This window comes from Eulemur rufifrons, chromosome 9 (assembly GCF_041146395.1).
Source record: "Eulemur rufifrons isolate Redbay chromosome 9, OSU_ERuf_1, whole genome shotgun sequence".
Lineage (NCBI taxonomy): Eukaryota > Metazoa > Chordata > Mammalia > Primates > Lemuridae > Eulemur > Eulemur rufifrons.
In genome coordinates, this window is record NC_090991.1 from 41,431,166 (window position 1) to 41,449,660 (window position 18,495).

General features: G+C 38.3%; 1 protein-coding gene across 2 annotated transcripts in view; it reads right to left on the reverse strand.

Moving 5' to 3' along the window:
• The window catches only part of LOC138391679 (vesicle-fusing ATPase), a 122,948-nt gene that overhangs the window by 9,182 nt on the left and 95,271 nt on the right, over positions 1-18,495 (reverse strand). For both annotated transcript variants that reach the window (XM_069481582.1, XM_069481581.1), the window contains 2 exons: positions 17,756-17,822; positions 15,756-15,835 (listed from right to left, as the gene is read on the reverse strand). In XM_069481582.1, the coding sequence (XP_069337683.1) occupies positions 15,756-15,835; positions 17,756-17,822 (147 nt within the window). The remainder of the gene's footprint in view (positions 1-15,755; positions 15,836-17,755; positions 17,823-18,495) is intronic.

Below are 18,495 nucleotides of genomic sequence, written 5' to 3' on the forward strand. Positions count from 1 at the left end.
GGGCTTCACCTAGGATGATCAGGTTAAGACTCGAATGATTATTGGGCATCCCTCAAAGATCAGTATATGTAAACTTCTCCCAGAGAAGAAGCCTCCAATCTCCTTCCTGAAGGCCACAAAGCCTCGTTTTCAGCATACTGGCAGCTGTTGGGATAATGGGTCTGGGGATCTCACCACTCAATATGGAGACTTCCATTTAATCCTATTTACAGTATGGCACCTCTTCAGATCAATCTCATTTAACGTTCACTATAATCATGAGAATTAAGTACGAGTATTATCCCCATTTTACTGATGAAGCTTTTGAATTGCACAGATATAAGTAATTTGTTCAAGGCCAAATAACCAATCAATGATGAAGCCAAGACTGAAAACCAGATCCAGACCCAAATTGTACCCTGTCTCTCTTCATAAAGAAAAATATATTAATAAAAAAGTTTACTTGGGAAGTGGAAGAGGAATAAATCTTTAAACTTATGTAACTAGATTTATGATACACACTCAGTCTATAGATAAGTCTTTAATACAATCATTAAACCTATTCATGGGCCTTAGAAATTCAGGACATTAAAATAAATGTGCTAGCAGGAAAAGATTTTAAGAAATCAAAGATCAGGTGCCAAAATAACTTCAATTTGGGTTTTGTAAACATTATGCCACTACTGTCAATAAGGCATGCTAGCCTTTCTCAATCTTACTCACTGTTTTTGCCCATTTCTGTGTCAAGAATGGATCACGTACCACAATAAACAAAGGCATATCAAAGAAACAAAGTTGAGACTGTCTGGTCCAGTTAGCCATTAGCATAACAGAAGACTGTGCAAGACTATGAGATAGCAGCATGCTATGAGTCACAGATTAAAGAGTAATCATTATCATTTGAGGAATCAACTAGCTAAAAACCAAATGCTTATCAGTAGACTTCATCAAGTTCCTAGATGAATATGGAACAGACCTTGCACAGAGAGGATGGAAGACAGAAAAGAGATAATAATACAGTATAGATAGAAAGGTGGAGGTATTAATATTACACATGAGGACATCAGGTAGAGGGAAGAAATGTGGTGGAGAAAGCTGCTTTCTCTGGGGGAGACAATACCTGAACTGAGTCTTAAGGAATGAGCAGGGTGATTAGGAAGATGAAGGGAAGGACATTCTAAGCCCAAGGAGCAGAAATACATAAGTTCAAGGGCAAAATAACAAAAACAAAAGCTGGGGTGTTGGGGTAATTACAAACAGGTAGTGATATATAAATTTCTACTATAACAAAAAACTGTTTATATGCAAAGTATTTTTTAACACTAAATTCTAATGGCAAGCTTCAGCACATTATCCCTGAAGCCCAATAGATGCCAAAGGCCACACACGCCAGCACAGCCTCAGCAGAGTTAAAGGTAACCGTTACTTCCCCTTTTCCTTAGTTTTTTTACCCCCCGCCCCGCCCCCACCCCAACCCGCCCTAGCCCATAATTAAAACTCCCTCATCTTGCTCCTCTCTCACCGAGGACAGTGTTGGCTCTAGAAGAATGGCATTGAGGAAGAAGCTTCTTACTCATTTCAGAAAGCCGGACTTTTAAAATCATTGCCATTTTCCTAGTGAAACTTACATTAACAGTGACTGTGCTCTTCAAAGTGTTGAAAGATTGGGAAATATAGAGCAACTTATAATGGAGACGCTAATTTATGTTTTGCTTTTCTTCTTGTTTAACAAGACTGCAAACACTGCAAAGAGGTCATGACCCAGGCAAGTTCAGGTCTTGACTTGTAAAGCGTCATCTTTAATAAAACACTGAAAACATTACCAAATGATTAAAATGTGCTGGGTCATTTTGTATATTAATTAGTGGTGATGTTCATAAGGAAGCTTTATCATGAAAAAGCAGCTCTGAATGTATTCATGTGATACATCACACTGGATACACTTGGAGGGAAAAGCTGCCACCAGTTTTAAAAATAAATGCAGAGATCAACCCAAGAGGGGAGCTCCACCTTGTCAGTGTGGCCACTAGTCTTCAGTCCCCAGTGCCCAAACGTGCCCCTTGATGGAAAGCAGAAAAAGTAGAGTGATAACCTATTTGGGGGAAAAAAATCATTCCCAGCATACTCCTTACTGAGATTTGCTAGTCCTGATGCTATAAAGAAAAGGCCTAAATAACTATCTGCCAATCGGATTATGATAAACATTGTTCCAAGGTTAAATAAGTATTAGTTAACTAATTCTTAGTACCATAAGAAGCAACTCAGGTGAAAACATTTCCATGAAAAAGGCAGGGCTCAGTCAGGTGTTGATCCTTCAAAAAAACACTTCTTTACATGATGAAGAATGAGCAAAGTACTAAGCAGCATCTAAGCCTTTTGCCACACAAAGGACTAACCAGATAATCCACACCCTTTCATAGGTCTTGCCCATTGATTGGCTCCAATAAACTGATTTGTAACAAAAGTTCATGTGGAAGAAAGCTTTTTTTCCCCCCTAAATAAAAATGCCACCAATATAATACTGCAGTGAAATGGAAGGGCTGATTTCAACCTATGAACAAAAGTAAAGTCAGTTATGCAGTAAAGAAAGGCCATTCTTTCCATATCATTCAATGCTGAGCAAGTGTAATACACCCTTGGTAAGAAGAATTAACTTCGAACAATTGGAAACTCTGAGATGGATTAAGAAGTGAGTTTAAAAGTGCAACTCAAAATTTCTGTGTCCAGGGCCTTAAACTTTATTTTCTGGTTATTACAATTTGATGTTTCTGTAAATGAGAGTGAAAATTTTCAGAATACTAAAAATTTGTAAACCTGGTAAGTAAAAGATGAAATAGACATCAGCCAATGGAAGCATTAACATGAATTTACTCTTTTTAGGTACTTATGGAATCATGAGATTTGGTCTGTGCCTTCGGGGTGATTACAATTTAGATGGCAAAAGCAAATAAATATTCAGGGACCACTACCATGTAACACATCAGCAAATACAAACTAATAATGGCTGAGAGCCACAGCGTCTGGGGACAGTTTCCTGGAGTGGGGTTATCTGGGAAGATTTCTAAGTACTACAGAAACACGGACAAAAAGGAGGTGCTGGCAAGGCCCTCGAGAAAGGACAGGTCTCTAATGCCACTAAATCCTGTGTGGGTGGGGGAAGCAGCTGAGCCAGAGCACCAACGGTTGAAAACGAAGTCTTTTTGGAGAGATGGGTGAGTGAACAGCCAGTAAAAGGAGGACTCAGAATGCTAAACTAAGGAAGAAGATTTACTATAAAAAGCAACAGGAAACCAAAGAAGGTTCTTGGAGAGGAAGAACTATGACGGAGAGAAAGATGACCCTGGCAGCCACACACAGGATGGCCCACCTCTAGCGGCCTGTGAGGAGCTGCTGCACTAAGGACATGGCAGTAAGCATCCCCAGAAGGATGCTTACCTTTTGACCAGTATCTTAAACATGTGGTTTCCTTTTTAGTGTAAGCCACCCAGGGTTGGCAGAAAGCAATGGAGGATGGACAGGTGGCTTAATGCAGTAGGAAAAGTACAGGTTCCATCATTCACAGCCGTGTGATTTGGGGTAGATTATTTAACTTCTCAGTACCTGTCTCCTCCTCAACCATAAAAATAAGATTAAAATATCCTACTTACTGGTGACAGTAGGGCATGAGGTAAAGACTGCCGGGGGTGGGAGGAGGGCCTTTGCCATCACTGTCAGAACAGGCAAGAACGAAAGGAAGCAAGAGTCTGAACGGACGGTCTGGAGAGGGACCTGAAAAATCACCCTCTGCCTGTGATGTCAGGAATCCATAAGGCCAGGTCTGGTGAGTGAGGCGTGGGGGGCTGACAATCCCTCTCATCCCAACACAGGGCACTGGCAGCAAATGAGACAGAGAGGCCAAGGTTTGCTCTGGGTTAGGGAAGATGAGCTCCCATGTTCAGCATAATCAGGGTTATGGTGAGGCCCAAAAGAGGCTTGAAGCTAAAGATCAAATGCCCCCTCAGAGGGCCTCAAGGCAGTGTGGGGCCTCAGTGAGAAGCAGCGATGCCAGAGGGTGAGAAGCAGCTTTCTTGGTAGGCGATGATTTAGTCCATCACCTATCCTGGCTTCATTCTTGAAATGGGACTAATTCCTCATGTTGCTACTTAGCTTGTATCACTCAATACAGAGACCTTTAGAAGAATTCTCCCTTACCATAGTGCTTCACTGCACTTATTTACAAGCCTCAATCTTGTTTCTAGCCTGTCAATTCCCCAGAAGCAGAAACCATGTCTTACTCATCTGTTCCCCTGCAGTACTCAGCACAGCACGCTGGGCACACAGAGAAGGTCCCCTTGCCTCAAATGCCCTTCCCTTCTATATCCGCAAGGGTCTTTCCCTCAAAGTCAAGGATCTGCTTGAATGTCAGCTTTTCCACAGCCCTACTCATTCCCACTTAAAACTGCAAACCCCTAACCCCCTACCCGGGCACCTTTCCTCTCCCTTTATCCTCTCTCTTCCTCCCACGGTATGCATCACCTTTTAATAGACTATATACTTCACTCATTTACTGTATTTACTGTATTTCTTGCTGGCCTTCCTTCATGAGGACAGGACTTATGCCTGGCTTTACTGATGTATCCAGGGCTAGCATAGTGCCTTGTACAAAGTGCAAAATTATTAAATATGCATGGAATGACTGATGATAATCCTGGTATAGGTTTCAAGGGTAGCAGATCACTCCTTTTTTTTTTTTTTTTTTTTTTTTTTGAGACAGAGTCTCACTTTGTTGCCCAGGCCAGAGTGAGTGCCGTGGCGTCAGCCTAGCTCACAGCAACCTCAAACTCCTGAGCTCAAGGGATCCTCCTGTCTCAGCCTCCCGAGTAGCTGGGACTACAGGCATGCACCACCATGCCCGGCTAATTTTTTCTATATATATTTTTAGCTGTCCATATAATTTCTTTCTATTTTTAGTAGAGATGGGGTCTCGCTCTTGCTCAGGCTGGTCTCGAACTCCTGAGCTCAAACGATCCGCCCACCTCGGCCTCCCAGAGTGCTAGGATTACAGGCGTGAGCCACCACGCCCGGCCATCACTCCTTCATTGTTACATTCTTCCTTCCGGCCCTAGAAAAATACACATTCCACCAAGTGTTCAACAGGAAAATAACTATCTACCGTTTCAGACAGTCTATACCCCTGAGCTTCAAATATTGAATGCTATGGTAGCAACAAGTTTTAAAGAAAATAATCTAGATTGAATGGCATGTATGCTTTGTGCCAAAGGCTGACTTATCTCTTTTAGTTAATCAATTGATTAGCTATTGACTAGATAATACTGACTGCTCTAGTAGAGGAAAGATAAGATTCATTAGCAGCCATCAATTTAAGCTAGTAATATAGTAAGTACTATTAAGCATCCCCTTCAACTCCTGGTTTCCCCAAACCAAGGGAAAAAACTGATGGACCATTAAAAATAACCAGGAGTCTGAACAGTGAAAGGAGAGGAATCAGGAATGCATTTCTGATTTCTCTTGTTTGAATGTCTATAACTTCTTTCTTCTTCTTCTCCTTTTCTTTTTTTTTTTGGCAGTTAAATGTTTAAGTTGAATACCAAAGGAAGGATGTTTCAAATAAATCATGCTATACAACTAGGCAGAAAACTACACTTAAACTCTCCATTAGATTTTACCCTGAAGCAAATTCTTAGTCTACTTCTTTGTAACCTCCCTCCTGGTGCTGCAAGCAGGACAGAGGACAAAAAGGAGAATTCACGATGCAGATTGGATACGAGTAAGAAACTCAACCCCAGATAATTTAAGAAAATTTAAAATAATTCCTACAGCCAAAAGCGGACTACTTCGTGATATTTAGTACCAATTTATGAGAAAGACATTGAACCATCAGACTTTACACTTGGAGCAACTCATAAAGATTACCTAGTTTCTCTCTGTCCCCTGGTCCTTCTCTTTCTCATGTTGTAGATGAGACACCTGGGGTGAGAGGTGAAGTGATCTGTCTGAGGCTTTCACAGCCTGTGAGGGAGCCGAAACTAGAGTTCAGGCCTCACTGACATTTTCACTATGCTTTGCTGTCCATTGTTTCTATTTGTGTAATTTTAAAATTCATATCAGCAATGGCTCATATCTTAATTATGAGTTACAGAGATATATTACCTAGAAATAATGATCTTTGAGCTCTTAGGAGAAAAGGTTAAATAAATTGAGAAAATAAAATTGTACTGACCATGCCACAGTATTGTTAATGCCAAAAGGAAGGGTTTTATAAGATGCTCTCTCTCATTAGAAACTTAAATAAGGTGACCACAGATTAATCAGCAAATCCAAACTCCCCTGCCTTGCATCCACAGATTTTCCCTATCTATCTCAACTTCTAGCTTGATCTGCCCTAAATTGACCCCTGTATTCTAATCAGGTCAATATTCTTCTTTATAATTTAATTTCTACCTCTGTGATTTTTACCTATAGCACTTCTCTGTATTAAAATGCTTTCCAGAGTTTTCTGCCAGTTTACAATTATCTCTTATGTTCATAATGTTTCAAAACTTGCCTTCTCTCCACCCTGTCCTCATTTAACCCTACACAACTCACTTTACTCATTTAGGCCCCAACTTTTCAGAACATGGATTTAATATGTCCAGTAATGATACCTCACTTAGCTGCAGGCCAATCTGCTAAACAATTTCAACTATCCAGAACACAGCCAAGAACCAAGAAATAAGGAAAAATCCTTTAATTCATAGGACTGAAAAAACAAAATAATGTGAGGTTCAAGTAACTTTCCTCATAGGCAGGGGTGACTGACCCATTAGGCACAGTGCCCAGGGCCCATAAAACATTGAGGGCCCACAAAATACTCTAATTCTCTTAAAATCAGGAAAAGAACAACTTTAGGTAAAAGAAATGTTTTAACATAGGAATATATTCATCTTGATACCAACAGATGTAAAATGTACTTTAAACATTTTCTTTACAGAGGAAAGGACCCACAAAAGTCATAACGTGGCCTCGCTCTCAGGAAAGCTCCTCCAGCTCTCATCATAGCCCAGTTACTCTTCCGAAATGAACAGCTCATGAATCCTGGTGGTTGCCTGTTTTAGTTTATAGCAGATGAAAGCAGCAAATTATATACAACAAGGAATCAGCAAAGGCAGGCAGACTGATAGCACTCACTTGGATTTTGCAAGTAACAGCTGATAGCAAAACCATTAAAAAAAAGAAAAGGTGCAGAAAAACCCTCAATAAACAGGGCACACTGGGCCTAATGACTACGGCAGCAGAGTTCTGTACATTCCAACAGTTCCTGCTGAGTCCCACTCGTGTACCACTGACCTGTGCAACCATGGTTTGTGATGACGATCCTTACTCATTAACATTCATTAACAAAGTGTTTATTACACTTTACTCAGACACCAAGGATGAATGTGGAAATTTTTTTTCCTCTTAAAAAAGGCTAAAGTATAACAACAATTGACATTTGAAGAGGTTAAGCTTCGGTTATTTGGAAAAAATGAAGCCTATGATTTCTTATGAATTCCTGTTCTTCCTCTCCAGTGAAACCAAATGGAAGCCTAAGAAAATTGTAAACATCCCTCAGGCACAGTGTCTATTGAATAAAAGAAAAAAAAAAGAAAAAAAGAAAATTGCAAACAAAACATATCCTCAAATTCCCAAGTATTATTCTGTATGTAAATAATAAAAACTTCCTAATTCTGGCCTAGGCAAGTCATTCACTGTCTCTCCCCAATGCTGCAGAGCTGGAATTCCCTAGCATGGCATAATGGCCCCGGTTCAATTTTCCTTTTACTCATCTTTCGAGACCAGGATCAAGAACTACTATTTGTGAAACATTCGCAGATTTTCCCAGATAAAATGGACCACACTTTCCTTTGTGTTCCACTGGAACTGCATAATATATAAAACCTAACTACATGCATGATATTTTCACATCTTTTTCCTACACTGGACTGTGACAGGGACACCAGTTAGTCTCTGCATGAAGGAGAAAAAAAAAAAAAAAACAACAATCCCCCTAGGTGTATGAATTAGAAAAAAGCAGTCATCTGGTTGAACAAAAAGGCACCTCTTTACCTCTTCCTCAGGGCTAGGATTGCCAGATAAAGCCCTGAGTAAAAGTATGCCCCCGAAATGGGATATACTGATACTAAAAATCATTTGATGTCTTCCTAAAATTCAAATTTAACTGGGCATACTATATTCTTATCTGCTAAATCTGGTAACCCTACTCAAGGCAGATTCAGGCCCAAACCAGGATGGATTGCTTGGTGGGCAGGATGTGGGCTGGGTGTTAATCTCCACTCTCCACCTGACCTGTGCACACCTTATGTACAAACTGTACAACTGAACAGGTGGTCCTGGATTATGTGTCCTTTGAGGGCAAGTACAATGTTTTATTCATCTTTGTATTTCTATAGTGTGGAATAAATGCTTATTAAATGTACATCCTAATAAAGGCAGATGTTCCTTAAAGTATTATTTCAAAGTTGCATGTCAAAAGAATACCTTTTTTTTTTTTTTTGAGACAGGATCTCACTGTCACCCAAGCTGGAGTGCAGTGGCGCAATCATAGATCACTGCAACCAACTCCTGGGCTCAAGCGATCCTTCTGCCTCAGCCTCCCAAGTAGCTGGGACTACAGGCATGTGCCACCACAACCGGCTAATTTCAGAAATTTTTGTAGAAATGGGGTCTGGCTATGTTGCCCAGGCTGGTCTCAAACTACTGGGCTCAAGCAACCCTCCCTCCTCAGCCTCCCAAAGTGCTGGGATTACAGGTGTGAGCCACTGTGCACAGCCAAAAGAAATATTTGTGGGTGGAAAAGAAACTTCCTATCTCTCTTCCATGAAACATAAGACAATTGTCACCATCTGTCTTGGTCAATGTTAGTCACAATGGCATTCAACCATCTTAAGTTTAGACTGGAAGCACTGCACCAAGCCAAATGCCAGGTGGATTTCCCAGGACAACTGTGAGAGTCAGGAGCATTGTCACATGTTTACTCTCAGGACCACAGGATGTCTTATAGACATTAAATTAAATCAGTCCTAAAAGAAAAAACAAGATTAAAAAAATATATCACACATAGACAAGCTTAGATACAAAGGTGGACTCATTTAGCTCTGCTGGTCAAACAGCAAATTAGTCCCAAAGTAATGGAATTAAAGCATTCCGATAGTTATGCTTCTAAGTCAAAAATGAAAATAATTGTGTATACACTAAGTTTTCATTTTTTCCTGGTTACCAAAGCAATATATCCTTATTGTAGAAAATTTGTAAAATACAGGAAACAATAAAACAGAAAAAAATAACCTATAATCCTATCATCTGATATAGAAGAGGCTAGGCACAGTGACTCACACCTATAATCCCAGTGCTTTGGGAGGCCAAGGCAGGAGGATCACTTTGAGACCAGCCTGGGGAACATAGTGAGACCCTGTCTTTACAAGAAATAAAAAATTGGCTGGGTGTGGTGGTATGTGCCTGTAGTCCTAGCTACTTGGGAGCCTGAGGCAGGAAGATTGCTTGAGCCCAGGAGTTCATGGCAATAGTGAGCTATGATCGCGCCATTGCATTCCAGCCTAGGTGACAGAGTGAGAACCTGTCTCTTTAAATAAATAAATAAATAAATAAAGCAGTTGTTTTTAAGATGAAGAAACAGAACTTCCTTTTAATTTTAATTTCATTCTTTAAAAATTTCTTTTTGTATATGTTTTAAAAATAAGCATCTCATAGAATAATACATGTAGGAAAATACTGCGGGAATGAACTCAAATTTTTTTACTGGTAGGGGCATGTGTTCCGAAAGTTTGGAGGCCCACGGATATAAAGGGAATTACAATCAACAGTGTTGGCATATCGCCTCCAGTCCTTTCTTCTTTATACCTGAAATCACACTATAAGAGTAACTGAGGATTTACATAAAAGGTGATCTGACAGTTAGTTATGTAGCAGTTTCTGACATGGGCCCATTCACACAGAGGAAGGGTCCTAAAGGGTCTTTCCTCCAGGGCTGGCAGGGTCAGTAGGAGCAAGATGGCTAGCAGCTGGAGGAAAAGGGAGCCGCTGTGCTCTTTCTGCGACACTGCCAGGAGTGGTTTCTTCAGCAGCAGTCACCTGGATCCTAGCTCCTTTGTTATGGGTTGCTTATTCTGTTGCTTTTATTTAATTTTTGTGTGAGGAAAGACCGAGTCAGTTTTCTTTGAAACGAATAATTGAGTTGTGCTTTGCAGGTATAAAAACCGCAATAAATATTTACCTTATTTAATCCTCACAACTTAAATAAACAATTTATAAAAATGTTCCCACTTTACAAATGAGAAAATTGAGGCTTAGAAGTTAAAGTTAAATGTCTGGATTCAAACAAAAAAAAACAAATCCTATTTTAAAAATCTGGTTTTATTCAGAAGATTGCTGTAGCAATATTTTATAAAAGGATTCATCAAATTTCTTTCACTGTTTTTTTGATGTATTTGAAATTAATTTACATATATATGTATTATACATATAAATACATATATTCAATTCACATAGGACTTTCCAAGAAAATCTACTATACTAAGCAAAGAATACCTGAAGAGAATTTTGGAAAATGTAGTAGCCACATAATGTCACTGACTTAATAAGTAGGAAAAGCAGGCCACTAAATTGTCAATTATCGTTTTTTTAAATAAAGAAATGAAGTCCAATGCAAAAGTCACCACATCAGTGATTACAATTAATGTGTCTGGCAAAATGACTAAACCTCTTTCCTAAAGTGGTTATATATCTTATTGAGTCATATTGTAGTCATTAGCCAGAGTTAATTTTGAACAGACAGATGTAGAGATACTCATGTTTAGGCCTGCATCATTTGGAGTCTCTTCCATTATCTGCTTATTTCACTAAGCAACCTAAAGTCTGAAGAGTTGCTTAATATTACCAAGACTTCCTAATAATATATCTGAAGTAAGCTAAACTAAGATGCCATATAAGGATTACATAAAAAGCAATTTTGTTTAGGGACTGGTGATGTTAAAATGAAACCCACAGAGAAACAAGTATGGCTGCCTGAATTCCCATCCTGAGTATGCTAACAGTTTCTTATTGGTTCACACCTTATTAGGTAATATTCCTAGGTGCTGGAGCAGTGAAGAAGTTATTTTTTTCAACAACTTTATAAAACTTAGCTAAAATCCTAACAACTGTTAGGCCTGAGTTCTACTTCGGTACTACTGACATGGATCTGGAGTGATATTCTTCTTTTGTAAAAGTTTAAAAGTTCCAAAGAGTATTCCAATTGGTGAGTTGCAAATGAAGTAAATGTGGACTAAGATATCAACTCCTCCTAGCAGTTGGGAGGGTGAGGTGGTAGGTACCCAGGTGGCTGGGCCCCTGGCCAGTTGTGAGTGGCCTCATCCTCTTACCCAAATGTATCATCAGATGTTATCATTTTCTGTGTGCAATGATCTAAAAATGTTGGGAAGCACTGAACTGAAAAAGTATTGATTCTCCATAAATTATAAGGCTATGCCATTACATTCTGATGAGGTCTCCCAATTTACTTTCCAAAAGTGTCAAGTAAACCCAGTATTAAACAGTCAAGTAACTGAGCTAACTACTCTCACACTTGTTGAGGAAACTGAGAAGTCATGTCATTTGGCAGCCTAGGAGTTCCCTCTCAGACATTTCATTTTGTCTCTCAAAAAGGAAAAAAAAAAAAAAAAAAAAAAAAAGAAGGTAGCAGAAGAGATCTCTGAGGAAAATAAGCACTGGTGCTGTAGGCTGCAGGCAGTTACCTGGCCTTACCACTTACTGCTACTGCTTCCTCCTTGGCATTAAGATGACGGCTTTCATCCTCCTGATCTTAAAAAGCACATTCCCCTCCTCAACTTCCATAAATCTGCAAAACTTGAAAAGAGCCCCAGTGTCATCAAGTAAAAGAGACGGCTTTAGGAATCTCACTGGAAGGAGGGGTGTCTTCAAGCCTCTCACTGCTAAGCCGGACATTTCCTAACACTGGACAAATTGTACGTCCAGCTCAGGGAGGGTGAACTGCAGTGGTCTTTTACCCTCCAAGCCAATTGTTAGCTTTTCACAGGAATCAGCAGGGAAGCACATGTGAAACCTCTGTGTGACGGTGAGCACCCCCATGCCTTGTGTGACTCTGCATGTAGATGAAGCAGGCTGGGAGCTTTCTTAGCTGCTGCTGCTGAGTTCTCAGAGAAGCCCTTTTCTCCGGCTTGGCTCCCTGCTGGGACAGCCCTTTTCAATTTTTCTATCCCCCCTCGATCTCTTCTCCTGCAGAACACAGGGAAACTTGATTGAAATAAAGACCTAGGGAACATGTTTTATTTTCTCCTGTTCAATCCATTTTAGAAAAGCTTTTAATTGGTTTTAAAAAGATGCTAAACAAAATGTGATGATGTTTTTCAGTCTTCGTGAACTACAGATACCACTTTTTATACTTGCAAAGGGCTAATAAATCAATCATGAAATTAACTCTCTAGCTAAATTTAAAGCAAATCCACTGAATACCAGGTTCATTAAAAATCTATGCATTTACTTAGAAAAATTTAAAATTCAAAGAAAATTATCCTAGTAACTGAAATCTGACTTGAATTTTTAGTTCTACACTGAAAATCCAAGACCAAGGCAATCACAAAGGGAAAAAGGAGGGCTTGTGAACCAGTTTTAATAAGCCAATTTACAGGAAGGGAGGGAGTGGTGGGGGAGGGGTAGAAGTAGAAAAGAGAATATCTAGATACATAACAACATTGTGCCTCCGAGGGATTCTTTTATTTGAACATATGCACACATGCACACACAATTTTTCTGTATGAAAGCTGGAATTACAACAAATGCAAAATTAAGGATTCTGTGACTGATATGATTATATGTTGTATACATGTACAGTTCTTCCTTTTAAAGAAAAATGCCTACAACTTTTCTGTTTTCTTACCAGTAATAAATAATAATTTCTACCACCCTATGCATTTCTACAATATTCAGATGCATATACTTGTAATATTTCATTGAGAACATCTGAAAAACCTACATGCTAACGGTTTGGTGAAGTGAATGCTTCCACTTTAGAATGACAATTATTCCTGACACTAGATCAATCTGAAAATTTCCCCTTATTTTCTTGAGAGAATGCAAACTAATTTTAAAAAGCAAGGTGGTACAGACAAAGCATATTTTTGTTAAATATATGCCAACTAGAAATATTAAAAATATTAATTTCTCCTGCCACTGATTCACTTACATAGCAGGTCATCCAGCAGTCCAGGTCAGAGTCACCAAATTCTGATTAATGATAGGCTGGTAGTCCCTTAAAAGAGACTCCCTGCCATTTCCATTCACTAAGGCAACCAGATCTCTTACTTCTTACGTATTTCTATATTCTTCCTCTTCAGTCTTTAGAGAAATTCCTCCCACATCCTTTTTAATGATCCAATTCCTGTTTCCAAGATTTCTCCCAGGCTGGGCCATGTACCTTGGATGCTCATCCCTTACTTCTAACTCCCTATATAATTCTCCTTTTATCATTTAAGTAGCTTCTGAAACCATTTTTTAAAAATGTAACTGCTTTACAGCACCACAAATGAATTGTACACCATTAAATGTGTATAATTCATTCATTTTTAGTATATTCACAGATATGTGTAACTATCACCAAAATCAATTTTAGAACGTTTTCATCAGCCCCAAAAAGAAATGCCATGCCCATTAGTAGTCACCTCCCATTCTTTCCATCTACCCCTTCCAGGTCTAGGCAACCACTGATCTAATTTCTGTCCTTATAGATTTGCCAATTCTGGACACTTCATATAAATGGAATCATATAATATGTGGTCTTTTGTGACTATATTCTTTCACTTAGCATGTTTTCAAGGTTCATCCATGCTGGTGCATGTATCAGTACTGCATTTTTTTATTGCTGAATAATATTTCATTATATTGATACACCAGATTTTATATGATGAACATTTCCATTGTTTCTACTTTTTGGTTACTATGAATAATGCTGCTATGAACATTCATGTACAAGCTTTTGTGTGGACATGTTTTCATTTCCTCTGGGTGTATGCCTAGGAGTGGAATTGCTAGGTCACATGGTAACTCAATGTTTAATCTTTTGAGGAATGTGCTAGACTGTTTTCTAAAGGCTTCACAATTTTTACATTCTCACAAACAGTACACATGGATTCCAATTTCTCCACACGCTCACCAACACTTGTTATTATCCAACTTTTTTTTTTTTTTTGAGACAGAGTCTCACCCTGTTGCCCTGGCTAGAGTACTGTGGCGTCAGCCTAGCTCACAGCAACCTCAAACTCCTGGGCTCAAGCGATCCTCCTGCCTCAACTTCCCAAGTAGCTGGAACTACAGGCATGTGCCACCATGCCCGGCTAATTTTTCTATTTTTAGTAGAGACAGGGTCTCGCTCTTGCTCAGGCTTGTCTCCAACTCCTGACCTCAAGCAATCCTCCTGCCTCAGCCTCCCAGAGTCATAGGATTACGGACGTGAGCCACCACGCCTGGCCCCATTCTAATAATTTTAAATATGCTGATTTCCTACGAAGATTTTTGTGTTTGTGTGAGATATATATAGATACTGGGGAGAAATTCTTTTTGTTTCAGCACCTTTAGATTTATCTGTTTACATATTTATAAAAGTATTGAAGAAATCAGAGAAGGGATAAATATACTCACTTCTCTAACTTCAGTCTTTGTATAAGTTAAAACTCCAATTACTGGGAATGATGGCCTATGGAAAGATGATTTTAAAATCCTTCTACAGTGTATATTTGTAGCAAATTTTCAAGGCTGTTGTAGGTTATGTTTCATTTTACTACTCTAGAAGTTAGAAGAAAACCCAAAACCCTAGAAAATCAAGAAAAGTCCTTTAACTTTTAAGTGTAAAATACACACATTATTTTAACTGTTAAATTAAAAGTTAGATTCACCAGCTTAACATTAAGTATTTCCCATTCAGATTAGTATCTTCAACTTCAAATATGAAATTCCCATACAAACATTAAGGTGTGTTTCAAGTTAGTGCTTAACTCCTTTGTATCTGCCTTTGATTGGCATTTCTTCGAGGTTACAACATGCAGAATCAATCAAGAGAATTTGGTCTTGTGACATAGCCAAACATGCTCTGGCAGACTCTACATAATTAACATATTTAACCAACCTTCATAGGATGGTTTTAAATTTGTTAAGCTATCAAAATCACCAGATTCTAATAGCCACATCAGTAAAATGCAACCACATGAACCAAAATCTTGGCTACAAATTCACTCTTCAAAACCAATGTGTGACACAAGAGAAATAACTTAAGATCATCTATAAAAAAAAATTTTTTTAAATCTGCCTAAAAGAAGTAAACTTCAATTTTCCCAAATAAAAATTTTTAGGAAAACCTATGAAATGATAAATGAAACAAATGGGAACAAATATTTAATTCTTTCTACATTAATGTCATAATCTCCCTGAGGAGGTGGAGGAGGGCAGGGATGTGTAACGCGGTGAACTCACTAAACAACAAAATCAATACTAACCAAAACTGAGATTTTGATATTTTTAGAAAAGAACTCAAAAAATTTTCTTAAGAAAATAATTCCCCTTAAGCAGAAGGCCAGATCAAATGACCTTTCAAAATCCCTTCAACAACAGAATTTCATATATTTATAATAACCTGCTTAAAGAGAGTGTACCAATATATGCAATTTACTGGAAAACTATTTGTAAAAATATTTCTTCTTATTATTATTTACCTGAGGAGGTGCCTTTTTCAGTAACACAAGAAGAGCCTGTAACACCAGATTAGAAAATCGAGGGCCAATAGGAACATAATCTAGAAGAGAAACGTTACTGTGTTTAGAGATGCAATCTACATGTGCACATATCCCAAACATTCAGATTTTTTTGCATCAAGAGTAAACACAGTCCTAAAAAAAAGCCATGCAACTATCTATAATAAGAAAAAATATCTCCAATAACCTAATGGGGAAAAAGACCCCCAGGTGTATTTACTAAGCGTGTCTAAGAAACTACTGCAAACCATGGCAATTCAGTACTTTGACAACAAAATGTGATGCTAGAAAATTGGTGAGGGGAAAGTGGTAAGTAAGGAGTTTTAATAAAACTGAAATGAGGATATAGCCACTAATATTGGCCCTCAGATGGTGAAGAACAGAAAACTTTCTAAGGATATTTTCTCCGTGTTAGACTTCTACCAATACCTCCAGATTCAACATAAATATCACTTCCTTAGCTTTCTCTGCATATTGCATATGTATCCTTGCCCTGTGCTTAGAGCTACCTGTAGGTATCAGCCCGCTGAAGTCAAAATGTGATCCTTCCATTTTCTGAATATCCAGATGTTCAGAATAGCACATTCTACTTTCCATTAATTTTTGCCTATGTATGTTAGAACGGACAGGCAGCATCTTATTTTTCTGAGACCCTAATAATTCTAACACAGTAGTAAGGGCTCAGCAAATGCTTGTTGAATAAATGAACAAGCAAGTACAGATAATAACTATTCATATAAGTGAAAATATACTGAGAGGGCATACATTCCTTACATAGTAGTGTTGCTATGACCACACATCTCAATTGTGTTAAGATAAAGGAATTTACACAGAGCTATGAGTATGTGCCCAAAAGCTTTTAAAGAAATAATCCTATAAACTGGGCTGAGATGTATAAAATATAGCAGACCAAAAACCCAGGTCACTAGATAAAACTATCAATTTAAGGAGACCTCACAGATATACCTGCTTTGCTTTATAACAAACATTGCCAAAAACTTTAGAAAATAAGTAACAGAAGACCTAAAGCAAGTCTGAAAATAACGGGAAAAATGTAGTAAGAACAGTTAACTTGAAATCATTACTATACCATATAGACAGCTTAAGGAAAAAGGGATTAATCAGGTTCTGGGTAGTATTTTCAGATGTTTATTAAGTCACCAGGTGGGTTTCTATTTCAAAAGAGTTAAGTACCCCATCCTGAGCCATTGTTATAATGAATTTATGCCAGATTGATTTAATTTTACAATGAAATAAAATTAAGAGTAACAGCAACTTTCTGGCATTTACTTGGAGTTTACTTCTTATGAGTTGAGTGCAAGGACTAAGTCGTATTTATGTTTGTATCCTGTAAGAGTGTACTTCATAATAGGAGATAAATAAATATTTTAAAAAATTACTATAGAGCACTTTGAACTTTCAATGTTTTCAACATTTATTATCCCATTTTTGTCTTCACAATTACTCTGTGGGAGAAGCAAGGAAGGGATTACAGTCTCTGTTTTGCAAGAGCAGAAACTGAGGTACAGAGAGCTTACAACTTCTGTTCCAAGTGTTTTGGTGAATTTGTGGATCTCACTCTGATCCTAAACCTTTCTTTCATTAGTTCTGTCAAAGTTCACAAGTGGACCTCTGAGCTATATGCAGCTCAGAGTTACTAAATTGTAAAAACATCTATCAATGAAACTTACTAATCATTTATTATGGCAAACACTGGAAGATACAAAATAAGACATGGGCCTTTACAGGAAAGCAGTTTATAATGGAGTTACGGTAACAGGGTATATTAACATAAATACTATCATTGATGTCAGACATGAGAGATAATGTTACATTTCTTTGTAAGACAAAGAAAGGTATAAGTTTATAGTTTATAAACACTTGTCAATTTTCTCCTGTAATTTTTGAGACATTAGCCTTAATGTGGGAAAGATAGTACAATGTCAGAAGTAAGGACTTACCAAGTAATCTCTCAATGTCATCCACAACCACACAACTGAGCTGGGATTTGTACGCATCATCAAAGATCTGGAAGGAAGCAAAGCCATTTATTATCTCACTGCCTTTCATAATTATGAAAGGGGGAAACAAAGTGTTCTAAGCAGAGTGTACTAAATATTAGGAGGGACAGAGATGAAAAAATTCAGGAATAATGAAGAGATGTTGGTGTTGATGTGGGGGAGAGTGGTGGACGAGATGAAGCAGAAGAGGTGATGAAGGAACCTGGAGGTGGAGGGTCTCACAAATTTCATGAGTTGAAATTTTATTATAAAGGCAATAAAAAGCCACTAAAGGGTTTTAAGCAATAGACTGACATGTCAAGTTTATGTTTTAGAAAGATTTTTCTGGTTGATGTATCGAAAAAAAATTAGAGGGGAGTAATAGTTGCTTGAGATTGCGGAATTCCACATTAGAAATAATGGTGGCCTAGGAGTAGGGGTGCTGAGAAGGCTGAGAAGTGGACAGATTCTAATGATATTTAGGAGGTAGAACTGAAAAGACCTGGTGAATGAATGGGTGTGGTGATGAGGCAGAAACTGGAGTTAAGGATCCTTCCTGGTTTGGAAACTGAAATAAAAAAGAGAGGGGAAGCTGGTTTGAAAATGGATGATGAGTGCATTTAAGGAGCAGGAAGAGCCTTCTATCTCCTCTCCACTAAAAGAAAAAAAAAAAAAGGAAGAGAAAATGAGAAGAATAAGAT